The 22,422-nt window shown below is 36.7% G+C and overlaps 1 protein-coding gene across 1 annotated transcript in view; it reads right to left on the bottom strand.

Annotated features, from left to right (window-relative positions):
- Positions 1-5,843: 5,843 nt before the first annotated feature.
- The window catches only part of KCNT2 (potassium sodium-activated channel subfamily T member 2), a 167,574-nt gene continuing 150,995 nt past the window's right edge, over positions 5,844-22,422 (bottom strand). The window contains exons 27-31 of the mRNA XM_067300442.1: positions 22,223-22,351; positions 17,473-17,493; positions 15,332-15,623; positions 9,293-9,377; positions 5,844-6,198 (exon numbers count right to left, since the gene is read on the bottom strand). Of these exons, the coding sequence (XP_067156543.1) occupies positions 6,087-6,198; positions 9,293-9,377; positions 15,332-15,623; positions 17,473-17,493; positions 22,223-22,351 (639 nt within the window). The 3' untranslated portion in view covers positions 5,844-6,086. The remainder of the gene's footprint in view (positions 6,199-9,292; positions 9,378-15,331; positions 15,624-17,472; positions 17,494-22,222; positions 22,352-22,422) is intronic.

Raw genomic sequence — 22,422 nt, forward strand, 5'->3', positions numbered from 1 at the left:
AGGGAGTGTCTATGAATAATTTATTTCTATATGGGTGCCTCAGATAACAATTAGTATAAATACTGAAGCATAAGCAATATGTGTTCTTGATTAAAGCATCTATCTAGAGACCAACAGTGTGCCCAGTAACTCAGTAGCTGAAATTGGTATTGGGAAAAATTGTTGCAGTAGACCATTCTGCAATTCAATTATGTTCGAGGAAAAGTCCTTTCATTGGCCCTGAATTTTTCCATCTGTCTAACTGGCAAAAAATAAAGTGCTAAAGACATGTTTCCTGTCCCTTTCCTGTCCCCAGACAGGACACTGAGCTTGTAACTGTACCCATTGATATAGATGGTAGTAACTAGAGTACTGAGAGTTATTAGATCAGCTTAATTGCTTATTTCTGCAATTGTAGAACACTCATACGTGAGAAGAAACAAAAACATTGACTTAAATACTTTGTCTGATTGATTTGTCCAAGTGAACTATATCTGCCTGTAGATTTTTATACTAGATGTGTATAGAAACTATGGCTGTGGTTTTCTGAGTAAGTTTCAGTACTGGAATAACTAGAATGACCAACATTAGTTGCATATGATACCTCATCCTTTCCTCCATTGAGTCTCTTGCTTTTGAATTAACTTCTACTTTCTGTAGTACTTATATGAGAACCTCTAAAAGTAAAGATATCTCTTTGCAGTTCAGCCATTGTTCTGGTCTGTGATCTATTAGAGTTCTCTTGGGACTGGCCCACCTCCTACACACACATTCCACCCTGATAGCTGAGAGTTTTGTTGCAACTTCCATTCCTTGTTCATCGTTAGTTGATGTTCCAAATACTCCAGGTTCAAGTCACTGAGTATCCTGTAGATAAGAATTAAAACCTGAAGCTTGAAGAAGCTGATATAGATGTCATAGACTTGACGTATATCTTAGATACTGTTATTGAGAAAATGCATTGACCTTTGTCATGTCTTGAGACAAATGGCATTCCTGTGGCAAAAACAGTCTTGGGCTATGCTGCTTTGTGTTGTTGAGTTCATCCAACCAGTGACAAAAGCTCCCAATAGACAAGAATCTTCTGAATGCACTTCTTTATTCCTTTCAACGTATTTTCTTTATTTGTGTTATATAGGGAAGAACCGCTCAGGAGAAAAACAGCTCTTTTTGACAAATACAGAGAGAATGACAACTTTCAAGTTTTCATTGGTGAAAATGTAAAACAACTGTTGAATGAGCTTATGGAAAGAAGGGAGTGAGAATAAATATCTTGACCCTTTACTTTTTGTCCAGGGAGACATAAATCCAAAGAAACTTATTTATTCTATTTTACAGTGCTAAAAAAGTATATAGTATAGCATTTATAGAATAGAAGACTTTGTAGAAACCCCTAATACTTGTTTTTTCTTTATGAAGCAGAAATATTCTTATTTTTAAGCTTTTAAGCTTCTTTAGAGGTTGTGGGAGTTTTTACTTGTGATGAATTACTGTTACTGGCAACATTATTATGTTAGATGTTTAGGCAATAATGAAATCTGTAATAAAATCACCATTAATATTTTCAGTTAACTTCACAAGGTGCCTATCAGTGAGGTCTTGGTCATCCTTCATAACAGAATATGAATTCATAACACTTTTCCTGTCACCCTGCAACCTATCTTCTGCATCAAGCAAATGGAACAGTGGATGAAAACTTGAAGTGCAGCCTTTAGACATAAATGTGATAAATATCTCTTCCAAAGTGGGGTGAGCTGTTCCCAATTTATAAAATCAACTATATGCAACAATATTTTATGCATATATGACTTTATTTTATAATTCTGAGATCATATCACTGCCAAGAAAGGGGATTTTTCTGTAACCTTGTATATTTGATGTTGCTACATAGTGTTGCTTGTAGGTTTTCATTAATTCATTTCTGGACTGTAGTGACTGAATTCCTTCCGATAGCAAATGAAATTGAATGAAGCAAAACCTCATGCATCAGTGCTCCAAAATTACAAAATGGTTGTAGTCAGTGCTAGCAACCTACAAACTACAGAACTGTTTGTTACTGCTGGCACTTCGTATCATTTCAGTTTTCCTCCACTGCTGAAACCTTCTATCCATTTGTTCTTTAACATTTTATTGGTGTAATGGTAAACAAAGAGACTTAAAAAAAATGTTTAGTAATATATTAGTTTAGTAATATACTTGTGCACTTTATAGCTGTTAAAGAGTAGTTATAGTAGGAAGCTGTTTGTGGGAGAGAAAAAGTATGCTGGGAAATAACTGTTCTTTTAGTTTTCAAGTCAAAATGATGCAAGAACATCACTAACTCATTCTGCTGCAGATTCTGAAAATGCAAGCTGTATGCTTTCTACTTTGTATGTAATGTCCCATTTTATTTGAGTTAATGTTTGTTCTGGAGTTGGAGTGAAACAGTTAAGGAAATGCACTGCATTCACCTATAAAATTTCCTGTGTGTGTGGTTTTTTTTTAATTGTGGACCAGATAACACATTTTCATAGGTAAATCTCCCTTTTCTAGAGAATTCTCATGTTTGATACTCACTTAGAAAAAAGTAATTATCATCTGCTATCACTTTCTTCACTGGGATTGTGTCTCCCAAGATCAAATTACTTTGTGTGTTACAGAAGCAGGGTGTTGTCAATTTATAGGTAGAAGGGTTTAGGAGGAAAAAAATATATACAGTTAAATACAGATTTAATCAGCCATTTTCTCTGATAGAAAGAAATAAATATAGGTTATCTGGCCATCTGATCCTTGACAAATAGTTTAGGATTAAATCTTTTGCTTATGTCAGTGATCATAACTCTTAGTTTCTGTATCCACTGAGTGAACTATCACTAGACAAAACTCCTCTGTTCCACTGTTGTTTGGGCACACTGACTCCAGAACTTCAGCACACTCTCTCCAGCACAGAGTCTGGAGAGAACCATTCCTCAATCTGATCTCCAGGCCAGCTAGCCATGTATCGTGCTTCTGATTATCATGATCAGAAGAAAGCATGTGAACACAAGAGTACCTGCAGTTTGACCCTCAAGGAACCTCCTTCCTGGCCATCACAGGGATGTCTCACTCAGTGTGAATGTAGATGCTCAGGATGGTTCTTGAAGGTTTGGAGTCTGTGTGTGAAGATATGCCAGTGGAAACAGAGCTGTTCTACTCCCAACATCAAAGGCAATGTATTTTGAACTGTGTTTATTCATGGGTTATTAGAACTGCTGCTTCAGAAGATCTGTTCTTAGTTTTATTGCCTTGCTTATCTTCCAGCATATTTTGAAGAGAATTGAATGTTATATCTTGCTCAGAAAGATTGCCTTCCATTAATTTTAGAGAAGACTGCAATCTGTCTCCAGTTGTCTTCCCGTTTGCTTGAGCAAATCTTCTGGGGCTAATGTGCAATTTACAATTCGTTAAGCATGGCGAAGTATCAGGTGACATTAGATGCTACTGTTCACTGTAGCTGAGCAATTCCATTGAGCTGGGTGGAAAGATGGGTTTACCTGACTGCTTGTTTCTACTGGTTTGTAGGCTGTTAAATGCCAGGCATTGAATCCTAGCTATAGATCTTGCAGCAGAGAGTCCTTAAATCTGTGGTAGGTACCTTACCCAGTTTACAAGGACCACTGGATGCCTGTAGACAAAGTGTGTGGATCCCACTGAAAGAGGTCAGTCTGGCTTGCCAGCTCTAGCTTGCCAGCTGAAGGGTAGACATGTTTCTGAAATTCTGTCTGCCTACTTCTGGCTCTATCAGAACAAGCCATCAGTATGAAACAAAGGATTCTTCTAACATTTGGAGAGAACACTTTTTTAAGAACTCAGCTGGAGTTTTTTTTAGAGAATTCAACTGGAATAGAATTTTCTCACTGAAGGCATTAAAAATAGGTACTTTTTCACATTACACAGTCTCTTCTGAGATAGTTGCTCTGCGCAGTCTTGTACACAATTCTTTTCCATATACTGATATATATATATATATATAATGTATTTTTAACTGTAGGCTGGAGTCCAAGCTGCTGTGTGAATTGTTTCTTTTTTCATGGTGCCCTGAAGGGACATGATATTTGAAATAAGGGACATGATATTTGAAATATTTCATCTTTAGCTGGGAATAACTTGATTAAATGACTAGTGTGTGCAAAAAACCTCACTGAATAATGGGCTCTAAGCAGAACCATTGAAACCATTCTGAAACCTAGTACTGCTTTAATATGTTGATACAAAAAACTGCTGAGAAACTATGCTATCCAGCTACCTTTTTTTCTTCTCAAAACTTCAACTCTTACTCTTCTTATGGTCATGCTGTGATGACTTCAGTCCACTCTGAGAATGCTGTGGATTTGGGGGGGGGGGGGGGGTTGTTCTTAATAATTGTTGCTTTAGGATTTCTGACTTAATATGGAACAAAAAGTAGTTAAGTTTTAAAAGAATGGGGAAGAAGGGAGAGAATAATAGCAGACTTGCTGTCATTGCTAATGTGAATGTGACTTAGTTTCAACATGTTATAACGCTGATAAGCATACTCACATCCGCGAGTTGTTCATTGGGCAATCTGGCATTTTATATTTTGGAACAAAAACAACCATGTAGTTGCTTTTCCAAATAAAATAGAATAGAATGATTTTTAGACTCAAATTCTGTACATGTAGAACATCAAGGGAGTTCAAAGAAATCAACTTTGCAACTGTAGACTGCCTGCCAAATTTCTTGGAACAGGTGTATATATAGATCATTATAACAGTAGGGCTTTTACCTTTTAAGTGTGCTTTTTCCCCTTTCTGTAACAAATGGCAAAGGAAAAATGTAATTTTGGAAGACCATGTACAGGCATGCTTATTCTGTAGAAAGTTTGACGAAAACTTGTGGCATTCTGGTATCTGTAGGCTGGAGATTTTGTAGCAGCTTCAGATGTTTGACGTAGTAGTAGATGCTTTCTTGTGTGCTAAATGCAAAAGCCGAGCAATTGAATCCACTGTGCAACTTAGTATTCTATTCACTTTATGGAATGGGCAATAGATTTCTTTAATTTTCAACATGATACATAACTTCATATGAAAATTTATCAGGTTTATGGTAATCTGAATGACTGGGCATGTATGTGCTTTGTTGGACAGTAGCAGTTCTGGCATGTTGAGGGAGATGGGAAGGATCTGTGGTATGAAATGTTTCCTAGAAGGATGCTCTCGCTTCTGTTTCATAATCTATACAGGCTTCTCGCTGACAAATCACTCGGATTAAAAGGGTTATATTCTGCCTCAGCTACCATTGTTTGTAGCTTTGCATAGATAGTAGCTTACAAGTTTCTACATAGGTAGAAGGGCTGCCTTTACATAATTCCTATACTCCCTATGAAAGGAAGTCCTGCTTCTGTTGCTCTACAAACTACTATCATTTGAAATGCCTGTGTGAGATGATGGGAAATTTCCTCCAGATGGGCTCCTCTGAGTTACATTTTCAGTGGATGTGCCTCAGATCAGAAACTCTACGGTATGACTAGGCTGTGTTGTGCAGCCTGATCTGTGTCCACAAAACTAACACCCCAGTCCCAGAAGCTATAATGGGACTGCTACTAGATTGTTCTAACATAAATGGATGACAAGCTAAGCTTGAAAATTATCTGAAAGGCTGGATTCTTGACACACAAAGCCTCATTGGCACGTATAGGTATTAACACAGTATTTACTGCTGCAAGTTGTGCATGGTCTTTCTACAGGCATCAGGTGGCTTCAGGATGTAGGTCAGGAGCTTAGTCACTGACATGTTGTCACTTTGATAAATATACTTAGCTTCTAAGTGAAACTTATGATGGAATCTGTCGCTTCAGAAATAATTTGTTCATATTGGTTAAACAGCAATAGTTTTCATAATTCTAGTAAGGTAACAAAGTTTGTTTACTGTATTGAGCAGGCTGCAAGTTTGACAGTTCCTAAAATCAGAGTTCCTAGAGACCATGTTTCTAAAGTTGGTCACTTACCACTGTCACTTTCTCTGGTTCCCAAATCTGAATCAAATGTACCATTCAAAATAGTTTTCAAAATGGTTACTGAAAACAACATATACGTATAAAACTGTCTCTTAATTTTGTGATGAGTTACGTATCAAAGTTGCGTTTCTTCCCTGGTGTCTTGTCCCACTGTATTGCAGAAGCTGTCTTTTCGGCTGGGTGCAGTATTTGGAACGTAAGCCAGTGGATCAGGTCGGATCAAGTATCTGTGTAAAAATAAATAAAATAAATAATAAAAAAAATCTCTTAAGAATACTTGGCATGAGCAAGGACAAAATAATTTTCTACTGCTGTACTGTTGTTGAAAAGATTTGAGGAAGAGTTTGAGCCTTATTTTGAAGGTGCTCTGTCTAGTTCCTATTGGGTAACTTGTGTACTTGGGTATATACCACTCACATCAGATAATTAAAAAAAGCTGTTTACATTTTATCCACCTGAAAACCATCTGCACATACTGGCCACATCCAAACCTTAATTTTTGACTGCTGGTACTATTCCTACCTGACTGAGAGCTCCTTTGATCTTTTGGATATGTCAGCTCCGTTCCTGGGTATCCACTGCAGTCCTTGAACACACAAGTTTGCCAGTAACTCTGTATTCCCTTATGTATCCCCTTTATTTATTATGCCTTAAAGAAGGGACAAGTGCTCCACAGACTTATTTCTAGAAGGATTTCATAAGGAAGCCAGGGGATACGTCTTGACACCATGCTCAATAAATAAAAACCACAATGTTGGTAAGCTTAGTGTGGGCTGACTGTCTGGAGATGGACCCTTACTTTGAGAAAGAACTTCTAGTAGATGCAAATCCTTAAGGAAAATGCCTCATGAGTTTAAATTTAAGTTCATGAGGTAATGGTTCAGATCACTTTTCTTAGAATAAGGATGGAAGAGCTTCCCACTAATTTGTAAGTGTAAGTTCTGTACTGTCTTGGCAGCTGTCTCTATTGACAAACTATCTAAACTGAGACAGCTTTTGGCACTGACTCAGTAGCTGTTTTGTGCTGCTGTAGACTAATATATTTCAGTTTTCTGGACTGTCAGCCAGTGCTTTCCAAAGCCACTATGTTCATAAAAAGATGACAATGACTGGATTCAATCCTGGTATTTTAAATTTGTCCAAAGATGTGCAGTAACACTGAAGGCAGTGAAAATTTTATTTTCAAATCCTGTTTTTTGATCAGCTTTTGCAAAGAAAGAAAAAGAAATGCAAGAAAAAGAAATGTGAAGGAATCCTCTCTCTCACATCCTGGAAAATGGTGGTGCCATGTGTGTGTCTGTCCTCCTCAGCCAAATGAAACTCCTAGCATTGATAATGCACATGCAGCGTGTAACCCGCGCACTTTCTGGTTCTACAATGAATGAGAAATTTTTCTGATTATTTGTAGATTATGATAGAGAAACTAGAAGTCCATGTGGTGCTTGCAAAGTTTTGCAGTATCATCTTCCAGTAGGTCTTAAGAAACAGCCCCTAAAAAAGGCCATGAACTTCTACCATTCAGTATCAGAGCACTGTTTGCCTCAGACTGCTAATTAGAACATCCAGAAAAAAAATCGGGGGAAAAAAAAAAAGTGAACTGGAAAATGCTGAGTAACTGCAACTAACATGTTCCAAAAGTGTGCAAGCAACCACTGCCATATTTCCCACAGAACTGCCATATTTTACCAGCTCACTTTGTAACAGTGCAACAGGTTGTTCGTGGCTCTTCAAAGCATGGGCCTCTGAGTCCGTGGGCATTGGCTTTATGGTGGGTACCCCAGAAAATCAATTCTCATCTCCATGATTTGGAAAGACCACCTGCCTCTATTGCTTTGATACTGTTTCTGCTTTTCTTCCTGGCTAAAACTGAATAACACAATGTTCTCTCTCTATAGAGCTTGTTGCTACAATCGAATAGCCTAACCTTTTTGTATAAGCAACAACAAAAAAAGGCAGTGGACTCAAAGATCCACTCATGCTGCTCCTATCTAAATCATATTCTCATGCTATCTACTTGCTTAATGACAAAGACTTATTACTCTTGTTTTATAACCTTTGACATCTAAGTTTATTCTAGATTTTCCTAGCACTACTTAAATGAAACTGGTAAATTTGTTTGTTTTGCTGGCCAAAAGCAATGAAACTGAGGAGTCATGGAAGAGTCTGCTCTGTTCTGGAACAATGCCATCATCAAAACCAAATGAAGAATATTCTAAACACATGAAAAAAATCTTATTTTCTTCCATGATTAATATTATACTTTCTGGTGTGGATGGGCAGGACAGTGAAATTGCTTGCTGTGTTAGCAAGTGGGTAAGGCAGGGAGTACCAATGCAATGGCTTGATTTATCTCAGTACAAGAACAGTGACTTAAATATGGACTGTCATCCCTGGTTCACATTCATAGCTCATTTAATATTCAGTTAGGTTCAGGCATAGTTACAGTGAGCTGTTATACGGTCTGCCTGTATCTTTACTCACTTAAGACAATGGAGCAAGTTTAAGGAAAAAAAGAAATTTGAAGGGCCTGGGAAACTAAATTTCAATTCTATTATATTTTGTTTTGGAGAAATAGTTTTTCTTAGACTCTGGGCAAAAATTCAGATTTTCTTGTATTTCTTATTTTAGATTAAACTAAACCAAAGATTTGTACCCGAAATAAGTAATTTGGGCTCTGAATCACAAATAACTCTGTAATAAGTAATCCATAAAGTAAAAGTGCTCAATATTACTTTAGTCATAAGCCTTAATAAAACTGTAAGAAGCCTGTCTATTTTGGTCAACAGCTGCTAGACCCCTGAGGGTTTATAACTGGCCTTCTTACAGCTGCCAAATCCAGTGATCATCTTCGTCCCGTAGGCATGGGTGGGACAGTATTGGCTGAGCGACTGCAGTGTGATGTGTGGGTGTTCCTGTAGACTGCTGAAACCTGGAGCCCTCAACTGCAAAAGGCAAAATCTGAACGTATTACTTAAAATGTAATGCTTTTGTTTTAATTGTACGATAAAAGTAGTGAGATCATTTTTCTTGAAGTGATGTTTAAACACTAGCCTCTAAAAAGACTAACAAGAAAGCTTTCTGGACAAAGCTGGGGTTGCTGCTTCGTGTGCACTATATATATATATATAGTGTATAAATATATACTATATATAAAAACCAATATATAAAATCTAATGTCTGTTTAAATAAAATCTCCATCTTAATTTTTATTGTTTTTCAGGTGCAGATTTCTTCTAGCAGGAAGGTATTAAATAAAACAATAAAACTCAGGCAGAAGTGCAAACAAGAAACTTTGCAGGTCTTTTTTATGCTTTAACTTACACTATGTCATTCAGTTCTAATCTTGTATCTGGAGAAGGATTGATCAGGATGTAAGAGAGGGTGTTCTGATGATCATTCATTTCATCTAAAGGACAAAAAAAATAGATACCAGATTAATTATAGTATTTATAAAGAAATTGTCGAGAGTATCACTTCTGGCAAACTAATTTGATAAAAGATCGCCTTTGGTTCATAGAGCCGTCAAAAACTGTGTCAGATGTCAGTCAAAGTGATCTGATAAGTTTCATGATTTTCTGTCAACTGTACTTGCATTGGGACAATCTAACATGGCATCTTTTGAGTTACCAGCTCTTAAAATATCAAATTATCACAAATAACTTAGAATTGTCTCACTTTATCGTAGGCAATGGGCCTACATTTACCTCAAAAATGCTTTCACTTTATTATTTAGTAATCAACATTAAAATAGCTGAAGGAAAGTTTTATATCTCAAATATGTTCTTCTTTGCCACACTTCAGGCGTATCTTTGATCCCCAAAGCTATACTGCTAGATTTATGTAGTAGCTGTCATAAATTACATACATATAATACCATTCAGTGATAGTTTCCTCTGGAATGGTTAATATATTATCAGGGAAAAGCGATGTTGGCATTGATGCTTATATTTTAAAACAGTACTGTTCGCTTCCTATAATCTCTAGAGGATTGAGGTTAAAGAGCACAGCCAAAAGATGCTCATAAAATATACTATGTGGTGGTGTTGGGGAAGCACAAAGATAGCTAGGATTTGAGCCTGTGATTCTAAGTAATAGCTGGTGTGCAAAATTATTAAGATGTCCCAAAAGCCCTTTAGTAGTCACATTGTTTCATTGATCGCTCTAGTAAAGTTAATCCCGGATACTAAGCCATAGGGGATGCCAATGTTGAAAAGCCTGGGAGAACCCAAAGCTTTGATTGATATCAGCCTGATAAAATATTTTGAATTGAGATGTTAAAATGTTTTTAACAAACTATATTCTTGTATGAATGCTTATGATGAAATGGAGCAACTAATATCTGGGACAGTGAAAGGATTCAATATTCCTTAGTTGTACAAGGCAAGCTTAAACTTAAAGTTGTGATGGCATGTATTGGAACCAGTCCTTCAGTGCCAGTCCGCTGGTGGTAAGAAATGCAATCTCAGTTTCACGTTCAAAGCTATACTAAATCTATATTGATATGCTTTAGCACATACTAGAAGTATGGCCTTTCAGCTCCACGTGGTAAGAAAACTTGCTTTTGCAAAATGAACAGACATTCCGACCAGCTTTGTTGCTGTAATCAAGGAAGTTCAACGGCCTGTCATCGCTGTGGAAGAAATGCATGTTGTCAGCAACCAGGAACAGCTCCACTGAATTAGGAGGCAGAGACAGTTCTTTGGGAATCCTGTTTTGAAGTCATTGAATGCTAATAAAGTTTCTAGAACGTTTGAGGCCAGTGGAATGCACTTTAAAGGAAGTTGCAGTATGAGAGTTTGACAGCTATATAGACACTGCTCAGCAATAACACAGTAGTCCCTTAAGCAGTGCAGCAGGTTTCCATCTGCAAAAACAGCACAGAGCAGACTGTGCTACACTCAGAACCCAATTATAGTCCTTATGTTGGTCCAAGTTATAACAAAGAAAAGGATAATGATCTAGGATTATAGGATTAATTCAGGCTGGAAGGAACCTCGGGGGGGGGGGGATCATCTTGTCAATCTCCTGCTCGAAGCAGGGTCATGTGTGTTTGCTTTCTAAAACCTCAATACAGGTTTCTATTGCTTCATGTTGCTCTTCACACCAGAATCAGTGGAGGCAGATAAATTCTATGGAACAAATACTTTTGCAGGTGAAGAACATGTTATCCTCATTTCACAGCAATTTATCTGTGTGATCAGTATAAACATGTTCTTCATCTTGACACCTGTGCTTTTTCATCTCTTTTATAAAAGCACACCTGGCTTCAACAGACTTTCCTATGGGTTTGAAGGAACAGGGAGACTAAAGTTTCTACCCAACCTTTAATGTGCAGCAGAATTTGTAAGGAGAGATTAATTCTGGAGGTGAGTTAGAGAGAAGGATGCTGCTGGTGGCAGAGGGAGAAGGAGCCACGACTGAGAATGTGACAGCCCAAGTTTGAAGCTGAGTGTGTAGAACTGTGATGTTTGGGGGCTGTTTCTGGTATGTGCCAGGGCTTCAGTTTTTCATTTACGGTTTTTCTGCCTTATCTTTGCCTCAAGAATAATGGAATGAGAAATTAACTTAGCAAGGTATAATAGTTCACGAGATGTATTTTCTTTCTGAATGTTCTAAAAATGTTCTTTTGCATTTTTTACACTTGCAGCAATTCTTAATGCAACACAATTTCAGTTTAATTAAAGTCTGTTGTGTCGCTTATGTTGGTATTTAGGAAGTAGGGATTTTCATCCCCAGCTGGAATTGAGTCCAAGTGATAGCCAATGCTAAATGCAGTTGTATGGTATTCCCATCTGCTTTCGCAAATTGGTCAATATATATATATTTTTTCCGCTTTCCATATGTATCAAGTAAGTGATGTTACCTTTTTCCTTTTATCACCCATGCCAATGGGTTGAAAGGTGAAAACTGTATAAACAGAAATTGGTATTTCTTGTTATTTCTTTTTAACCATTCTTCTAATGATATATTGCAAATGAAGTAGATCTTGTCATTGGTATGTTGGAGGGGTTAAGGTTTTGTCTAATAGTGTCTTATCACACTGTTGTAGCTGTCATTTCAGTATATTTGTTTAGCTTTTTTCTTGATATGTTTCCTGGAGTGTTGCAATGAGACTAATCTTAATTTGGTCAGGCTTTTAAAAAAAGGGGGGAGGGCATTTCTTCTATGCTAATCTCTCTTCAGCATCTTAGGGGAAATCATTTGAAACAAAATGGCTGTATTCTAATTTAAATTTGATTCCTAATTTTTTTTGCAATTGAAGCATTCTTGATATTCTGTCTGTAGGCTGAGAATTACTATATTGGGTGTTTTCTAGTATGTGTATTTTCTTTTTAAGCAAGCTTGTATCACATATTTTTGCACCACTGTAAGTACATCTGCCTAGAAAACAATTAGGTAAACTCATACAGACTCTTAGTATGGATGCAGTTATATAGCTGAAGTGGTGTTTTACATTACAGCTCATTGCTGTAAGGTTAACCTGATGCAAAGTACAAGCTACAGGCACATGTACCACTACACTCGCATAATTATGCCTCTACTAGAGGTTTGTACTGCCAACAACATATTGTGTCTGGGTTGAATTAAATGAATTTGGTGTTAATTGAATTTAAAATTGGAGATCTTAGGGGTTATTAGACTCAGAGTAAAGAGCACTGAAGACGAGGAGATTGGCTTTAGAGATCGTGCCAGCATGTGCAGCTACATAAGGGGATGTGGTTCTTCTCCTATTTGTTTTTCATCACTCCCGGCACTTGCCAAGAGAGAATACTAAGGAGTATGTGCAGCTCCTGCAGGGAACTGGCATGATTCCTGCCAGTTTGAAAGAAGAGGGAGATTAAAAAGTTTCTAATCTGTGCTTAAAATGTAGTAGAATGAGTGGGGAGAGAGCTAGCTCTAAAGATGGATGAAAAACTAATGTAATTTCTTACTGAATGTGAAGGGGGCAGAAGGATGGCCGTGGGAATGTGATGGCCCAGGCCTGCAGCTGACTGAATGTGTAAAACCGATCCGTGCGCAGACTGCGGGTGTTGCTGTGGTGGTCAAAGTAGAAGCTTTCGCTACAATGAGACATATCTGTAAGAAAATAGGGAAGCGATAATGAAAATTTCTAAACATTGCAGATAAATGTTGTTAGGTGAAACAAGCATCTACTTATCAAGATTTTGCTGTTCTGCAGGTGGTGTAGAAGTGAATTGAATTTGAATAATGAAATGAAAATTTACTGTTGGCTTTTAACTAGGATTTTAAGAGAAAAGCAGGGATCCACCAAAGTTTTCTTGTGACTCATATTAATATGAATCAAGTTTACAACACTTTTCTGTGGTTGATCAAATGTTATTGGGATCTGTATTGCTTCTGCAAAATATTTAGCCCTGATTCTTCCTGCAGAGTCTCATACAGTGGGGATAGTAAGTGGGAATAGTAATTATCCAGTTAGGGAGCAGGGAAAAGATTGTCATGTAATGCAGATCTACTCTGAAAACAGGTTACATGTATATTTATTCCTTCTCATATTTACATTCTCGTATTCAGTAGAGCTGTCCCTGGTTATTTCACTGAGCCCTGTGGAGGCTAATGAATCTGAAGTGAAAATTAGGTGGAAGTGTGTTCTGTTCTGGCATGCACAGTCAGTGACAACAACTTTAATTGCATTTTGATTTGAATAAGCTAGACAGAACTTGGATAACTCCCAGGCCATACACTAACATATAAGGGCTTGTTTTATTTGTAGTTGAATATGATATTGGATAACGGAAAACGGTGGCGTTTTGAGAACTTTTATAGTAACTTTCCAGGTCAGAATAATATTTTAGATAATCTCATTGTTTTCCACTTTAGGCTTCAGGTGTATCTTTTAAAATACAAGTGTAAATAATAAAACTGTGGAATGAACCTCCACAGATACTAAGAGCTGTCACAGATCTCACATTTTTGTGTCTCCCTTTTCCTGCATAAGGGCATTTCAGTGGTATGAACCCATCAAATATATATAAATAAAAATTTATGGTTTATTTATTAAAATAAACCATGCCTTTCTTTTTCTGAAAGGATGAGAGAGCAGAAAACAACACAGAGTAGCACTTAGTTTAATGTTTCTTAATGCATAACTTGAAAGTGTTTGCATGCTACTATGAGGATGGTGGAGCATCAACCCAAGAAATATGTAAATATGAATTCAAATAATTTAAGACAGAAGTTTTCCTTATGAAATGTTATCCAAATGTAAACCATCTCTTAGCTTACAGGAGTCTGTGTTATTTTTAAAATCTTGTATTAGTAAATTGGGGTTGTCTAATAGTAAGTTACTTTTAATTTTGTATTTGACTTCTTCAATAAACAGGTATTGGACAGTGTCCTTCTCTTAGGAATCCAAAATGTAATGAACCAGGCTCTGTTCAGCTGGTGCTCTCCAAGTCTAGCTGAGCAGGAGTCTTTTTAAATTTCTCTAGGAGTAACTAAGCCTGGTGCAAACTTTACAATTATGCTGTTAAGAAAATCCAGGTAACAGGTAAAATATAAACTCCTTTTGGAAAAAGGAGGCAAAACTTCAGTCTTGTGGGGTTTTTTTTTTCATTCCTTGATTCATTAATCAAATAATTCCAGAGAAATAACTATGTTCTCTAAAACTTTGCATTAAGGATGGCTAAGAAAAGATGGATATTGTCACCGGTTTTCTGCAAGTATGACTTATGACTAAATAACACACATGATATATGTTGACTCATGACTTTTTGTGCCTTCCGGGCTTATAACTTTTGATCCAGTTGCCAGGCAGCTATGTTTGCATATATTAAAAAAGATGTCACAGAACTCCATCAATAGCTTTAAAAAGACAGCGTCGGCTTTGTTGGAAAAGGGGTTGTTGGACACAAACAGCACCTACAGACCTAGTGAAACACACTTAAAAAATGACTTTAATGTGACACTTTTTCACTTCATTTAAAAAAAATGACGGGGAAAAAAAAAAGGTAATATCCTTCACATATAACCAGCTCCCCATCTCAACATATGAGTGAACTTCACAACAGTTCTGTCTTCATTTATATTTCAGTGTGGGGGGGAATATGGCACAGTTGTTCATTGACAGGGGAATGTTTATATATTCAGCTTATACATATTCATATGTAAAATACGACTGACATGCAGTCTTCTGAGTGTTCCATCTGAAAATAGGAATGGACCACAACAGAACTGATTTAAAAAATTCCATCAGGTTTTCCTCAGTAAAAAACATAAAAATATTACCATAAACTTAGAGTTTCATCTATGGCAGCCTCAGTCTGTAGAAGATTAAAAATAAGTATGTCTGGCATAATACTGATGTTTTATTAATTTAAAGTATTACAGTAATCATACCATATCCTGCTGGAGAAAGGCCCAGATGCTTCATTCTGTTTTTCACAAGTTCAGCAAGTTCCTGTCTTTCGGACCTCCTGTAAAGGTTCATTCGCTGCTGGCTTATCTTCTCCGCTGTTTTACCAGAGTGTCTTGGGACTTTTCTGCTCAGCCGTCGGGCCCACTGCATGCTTTTTCGTCGTAACAAGGGATGATCTGACTGATCGCTGGATGTTGAGTTACGATGATTATTACGATAATTAATTTGTTCTTTAGTGTCTTCCCATTCTTCCACACTGATAGAGATTTGAGACTTGAAAGGAAAATGACAGGAGGGGTCAGGGCTTTAAAAAATGGAAACAGATAAAGATACTCTCCCCTCTTTTCAGTAGGGCAGCTGAACATGTGTTTTGTTTGCAGTGGAGCTGAGGGGATTCAGCTATTGATGCTTAGCAAGCATTGCTGAACTGGGCATCCTGTACTTGAGACTTTGACCTGTTATGTAAAATACTCATTTTTAATGTAAATACATTTCTCAATTGCAAAATCAGTTATGCATTAGTTAGCTCTTGATTACATTTTGATTCTGAAAATAAGGATTCTAGCCTTCTTGTACTGCATTTCCTAAATCTAGGGATCTGTTCTGGATCAATTGTCTGCATTCTTCCAAGTCTTTGCATATTTTGAGAAATTCAAATTATATAACTGCTTTTTAAAAATATATTGTGGATTCATTAAGTAACAGTTCAACTTTGCAAGATTTTGAGTGCCCTGTTTAAGACCACAGATGCAACGTGACTGTTACCTTTTTCTTAAATTCCCAAGTATTTTTGACTTCCCAATGCTTGATTTATGGAATGCCTGTGTGTCTGATGATAGGGAGGTATGCCATAGCTTTCAGCATGACTTGGAACACCCCTTGCAAAGGAGGTAATCCGTATTTCCTACATGCAAGCAAAGTTATGTTGCTTTTTTACCATTGTAGCAACAACAACAAAAAGACTTAGAAGGGCCAATATCTGGCCCTCTATTGCTGTAGTTTCTTCATGCCACCCAGCACCTGAGTATGACCAATAGCATACTTTGTACAAACAAATACAGAGGTACTGAAATAAGTCGGGCTACGTATGCAGTTGTAACATATACAAAAAGAACGTAGGGAATGTAACAGAAAACATTTGAAGAGACAACTTTAAAATTGTTTTAATTTCACTGTTGGATTTAAATAATATTTTTCAGCTTTTTTTTCCAAAACTATTTTATAATGCTGAATTATCATTGTGACCTTTGGAAAGTAAGTCTTCTACTGATATTGAAATAATAAAAAATAGTGGAGTCCTCACTGGTAGCAGTGCAGTCATATTAGCAAGTTACTGATGAGTGATTTCAGAAGGTTGAGTGTGTGTGTATGGGGAAACAAGCCTGAAAAAAATTGCATAAAGCAAAGCTTACTTAAAGTGAAAAGTGAAGCTGGCTCAGCTAATATGAATCCAAAGAACAGAAAGAGTTTACAATATGCTGGAAGTGATTCGTAAACAAAGCAATTTTATCTGAAGAGCTACTGATTTCTTGATCTCTGAGGTTCTAAGGGCCTTTCCCCATTCAAAAAACAAACTTCTGAAGGCAAGATTCTGTTGTCCTCATCAGTGTTGGATATGACCTTTCTTTAGGAGGTCCATTTCTTCCTCCTATCCCCCCTCATCTGTAGAGTTCCTGGAGTCTGTAATTTACAGTTCAACATAAGCAAGTGTGATAGTGTGAGGAAGTCATTAATTTTTTTCCCCCTTGCATTGACTAGCTCTTATTTACAGCAGACTAAAGACAATCTGTTACCTTTAGAATTCCCCAGGGACATGCCACCTAACTCCATAGGGCCTCTCTCAAAGTCCCAGTCTGTCAGCTTTCAGATACTTAAGACTTTTGTGTAAAGAACAATGACGCTTTAAGCTTTATTTAATCAAAGATGATCCATTGCATAGTTCCATTTCCTGCAAGTGCTATTGAAAGATAAGCACGTTGCTGTGTGCATAACAACAGCTGGATGCTTATCAAATATGCTGGCACAAAATCCCTATATTAATCCAATTCTGTTTTTTAAAACTAGTAAGGATTTTACTCCCTGGGTTTAACTTGGAACAGGCAGATGGTAAACAAATACTTACTTGTGAAGCCATTTCTCGTGACTGACAAAGGAAGGGGAAAAAGAAAACAAAAGACAATTTAAACAGAAGTGAATCTGAAGGAGCAAACGTGGATGGTTTAACAGCAAGCACAGAAAATAAACTACACAAGTAACAAGGAAGATTTTTTATCTGATTTTTTATGAAATGGAAATAGTTTGAATCATATGACCATGTCACTGAGTGGCATGTTAGATGTGATTGTTCTTTAGCAACTAGACCACTGGAAGCTTCCTTTCTTTTTAAAAGAATAATAACTATCAGAGTGACAAGGGCTCCTGATTTGGTTAATACAAAAAAAGGAAATTTCAAAGGAGAACCTGTATGTAAAGCAATATTAATATTTGCATATTTTGTTCTTCTTACTTGAGTTAACCATTAACTGATGGCTTTCAGCAACCTCTAGTAGTCCAGTACAAACGGTTTGGTATGTCTCCTTCAACTCAAATTGAAATACACTTTGGAGGTTCACTGAGTAGAAACCTTCAAACTATAGCTAAAAGTGAATCATTCATGAGAAAAATTAGCAACTCATTTCTTTAACTCTCCACTCTCATCTTACAATACTTAAAAGTTTCGGGTTTTTTCCTGGCTTAATATATTAGAAAGCTAAAATGATAGCTCACGCTAATATTGTTTTACTAGTTAAACTAGTTGGAAATTCCTCTATCATTGGACGAATTACTCTGCAGAAAGATCACAGCTTTCAGCATTTGTAGGTATCTACCTATAAAGATAGCAGAAGCAGAGCTAGGTGTGATAGTTAAAACTATTTTGGGAAAGAACTAGGTTAGGCAATACTCCTGTGCCACTGGGAGCAGGGAGGGTTTCACAAGTGCCCACCCCCTGAGAGCAAGAAGCTGCTGAAGCATCTAGGTAGGAAAACACCACATTCATTTACAACCTTAAGCTTCCCCCCCCCCCAAAAAAAAAGAAAGTTACCAAATGCTTTGACTTCAATTAATAAACAAAGACAGTACCACTCTTCCCTCTTTAATCCAATACCCCACAATTTGAAAATTTAACTAGGAGATTTTTTACACCAGTTCTTCCTCTGATTTAATTAAAACTCTACCTTTCAAATTACCTGTGAAACCTGGTAGGACTGCTCTTATCTATTGCATTCCAGGCTGGTTTCAGAGTCTATTTGAATGTTTTAAGAAATTCCTTCTTTGTAAAAGATAATTGTTGGTTATCCTGAAATAAATCTGTGCCTTGTCTGATCAGGTATTTACACGCTTGAACAGCTACACAACTACAGGCTCCAGAGGTTCCCAGTGTTATGGTAAAATTGTGAATTTACAGTTAAGTGCCATTTAATTTTTACGGGTGCCTGGTGGTCCCAGAACTTGTTCTCAGAAAAGCAGTTGAAAGGTCTTTAGTTTACCATTTTTTAATTGAAAAATAAGAAGCTTGCCTCAGAGAACTATTTGAGTGTGTGTTTACATCCAAAAAAACCAAAAAGGCATGAGAAAATACAGAGGGGGAAAAAAAGCCACCAAATGGGTTCTTCACAATAGGCTGTAAGCTTGTTTCAACTGTTTCTCCAACTTTTAGGAGCTACAGTCAAATATCCAGCCATGAATGTGAGGACAAAGCATTAATATCACTTCTTATTTTACTCATTCATACTTAATGAATTCTTAATCTGGCTCATCCTCTGCCTTGTTGAAAGCTATGCCAGTTTGGGGGTTTTTTTTGTGGGGGGTTCTTTTTGTGTTTTTTTTTTTTTTTCAAGCAGTGATGCTGCCTATATTCTTCTCCAAGGGATGATTTTGATAGATTATGCTAATGCTGCTATGTTGAAAAATATCAGCTGCCATGGCTGTAGTGGCACAGATGACTGGTTGAGCCATACAAGCCACCTGGAGAGCTATGGGTGCTCCACAAAGAAAGACTATAGGGAACTTGGTGGAGTCTTACATAGGTTTTTGTAATCCTTATTTTTAAATAAACCTTAACTGAATGTTTGTACTTGCTTCAAGATAAAGCTTACAGTTAGTGGCTTAATGTTTTCTGTATTTCAGAAAATTTTTATAAGAGAAAAATAGTCTGTATTTGAAATCAAGTAAGCTATATTTGAGATGATACTTCAGAAGCAGAGAGAAAGGTTTTTTCCACTGTGTTGTAATTTACAGTTCCATTTGAGCCATGGCTTAAGGAACCTGGCTATGAGACAGCAGTATTAATGCTCACGTAAACAAATGGCTTGTAGATGGAGGGGGGAAAGCCACACAAATCAAATGTGAAAATCAGTAGTGTAGTACAAAAAAAACCCCATAATTATGTATTTGCCTTGCAAAAAAACTCTGGTCTCTCAACAGGTATATTGAGAGAGGCAGTCCCTCCCCCTCCCTTCTAGATGGGTGAAGAATTTAAGACCACAGAAATATCTTCAGATGCATAGTTATTTAAACAAAACAAGAAAAAAGCAGAGAAAAGTTGAGCTAGCTCCTGTTATTTAAGTAAAAGTTATTTCATAGCTAAAAGTGCACTGTTTCATTCACTGACATTTCCAGTACAGCTAAAATATTTCTTATCTGTACTTTAAGAACAAAATTCAATAGAAAGGTAAGCGTGCTCTGCATTTCTAGGTTTAGGTATGCTATGAAAACACGCAATCTTGTTTTCATGTTCTTAAAGTTCTTATGGATACAAAAGGCTTGTGCTGTTTTAATATCACATGTTGGAATAGTTAAGTTCCTTATTTTACTATAATTTCACTGTCTACTCAGAATCCCAAGTTTAAAATACACACAGGGACCTGGATTCATAACCAGGGCTGATCTGCACAGCGTGGTTTGGGCAAGTCAACTGTCAGAATTATTATATAATTCAGCTGAGACATTTCATCTGCAATCATTTTGGCACCAATGTATAGAAGCTACATGTGCTGTTGTTTTAGCAAAATGGTTAAATTTACATCCTCAAAGTTCTGTGTCTCATTTTGGAGCATAAATAATTGGGAGCACAGTCAATGGGAGCAACCATTGTGTAGGAGATAGTAGTAGTATCTCGTATAATCACTACATAAAAACATTTTAGAAAGGTGGTCATTTTAACAAAGCCTACTTGTCGTGAGAAAATCTTATGGAACCTGATGAATGATCTTTCTGTTAGAACATCTGGAAGGATATGGCATTACTGCAAATGAATAAATAGTGGAATAAATTTAAAATCAATCCCAAATTCTTGAATTCCCATTAGCATAGAGTATGACTGGGCTGAAAAATGGAAATGTACTTTCATGGGCAGTTTTGTTTCCAGAGTATGACTGGGCTGGAAAATAGAAATATACTTTAATGAGAGGTTTTGTTTCCAGCTTTTTTCACAAATGTTTGATTCACCTTTATTATAAACCTGTTTAAGACATATAACAGGAATCTGTCAAGTTGGGGAATTAGTGATAATGGGATGGCACCTTTCTAAACTGGCGTAATGTATGTGTGCAAAAATCTGTTTTAAGTAACATAAATTGATTGAAATGGTCATGTTACAATGTTCTGTTATCCTAAATGATGGCAAGGGGTTAATTTGCATCATATTTTAAGTTTGAATGTAGCTGAGTCTATCACTACTGGTTACAAGAAAGCAGCTGAATGGAAGGTATTTAGTCAGTAGCTGAGTAGCAGTCACTCCTGAAAACTTTGAATGGCTTAACACTTTGAAGAAGCCAACTTCCAATGATTATAAAGGAACTGAAACTACTTCTGCAGTCTGGTAAATGTCATGCACCTTTTCTTTAACTACAGTCAGAATCAGGAAAACAGAACAGAACATTCTCAACTAGCAGCTACACTAAGACTCAAAATGTTTTCATGAGTTTGGGCTTGCTTTAGTGTTGTTCTGCTACAGTTGTTCAGTTCTACATCTCTGTGTAAAATTGGGCTTTTAAAGCCTATCATTGAGTAAAGCAATTATAATTGGGGAAATGCATGCATAATATTATTCCTATAAATATAAGGGAAACTCAGTGTGTACATTATTGTTAAAATAGAACTGTAAGCACTATTATTCAATTTGTAAAATAAATGTATGGGATAACTAAATTCATGCATCTATATAAAGAAATGACCAAATAGTCAAGAAACACAGTAGTTTTGTCATTCTCCTATATATGTATTGGGAGAGACATACATATGTATGGCAGACACATATACATACATATATACAAAAATTACCACTGTTTGGCAGCTAAACTCAGAGAGATCCCATAATATTTTTAGTAACATGAATTTATTCTCTAGTTGCTGATTTCTAGTTAGAAATTCACATAAATACTGAAATGCCACCTCTTGGGGTATATAACATAACCTTCCTGTGACATACCTGTTACAGGACCTGGTCATATAGATTGTTAGATATCGCTATTAGTCAGTATATACAAGTTCAGACTACAGCTAAATACTACTTGTCTTACCTGTGCCTAAGCTGTTCTTCCTGATCAATCACTTCCCTATACAGAAGCACCAGAATAAAAGTCAGTATGTAGACTGGGTCTGGGTATTCATGAAGTCTGAACCTGAATGTGAGCCCTGAGTATATGTGACTGTGTACATGTAGCCAGAGGGATCGCAGGGAGACAGACCTTCAGTGGGTTATTGGAGTTCCGTGCGTTTGTAGACATTGCATTCCCAATATTCTTTTATTAAGTGGTTCAGAATGTTATGAGGCCCAAAGAATGTTGTATCTGTAATCAAATCCAAAGAAAAAGTATAATAAACTGACATACCTCAGATGTTGTAAGTTTTTGGGATTCTGTCCTGTAGACTCCAATTGGAATGTCTCCTGTAGAAGAACAAAGTTTCTGATACAGTCTGGCATATGTCCTAATCCATAGATCCTCTTCTGTTATTTTCATCTGAACAAATAATAATAGGAAGTCTTTAATTTCATGAGAACTTATCACTTGTTCACTATACTACTGTTGAA

The sequence above is a fragment of the Apteryx mantelli genome, chromosome 8 (genome assembly GCF_036417845.1).
Source record: "Apteryx mantelli isolate bAptMan1 chromosome 8, bAptMan1.hap1, whole genome shotgun sequence".
Taxonomy (NCBI): domain Eukaryota; kingdom Metazoa; phylum Chordata; class Aves; order Apterygiformes; family Apterygidae; genus Apteryx; species Apteryx mantelli.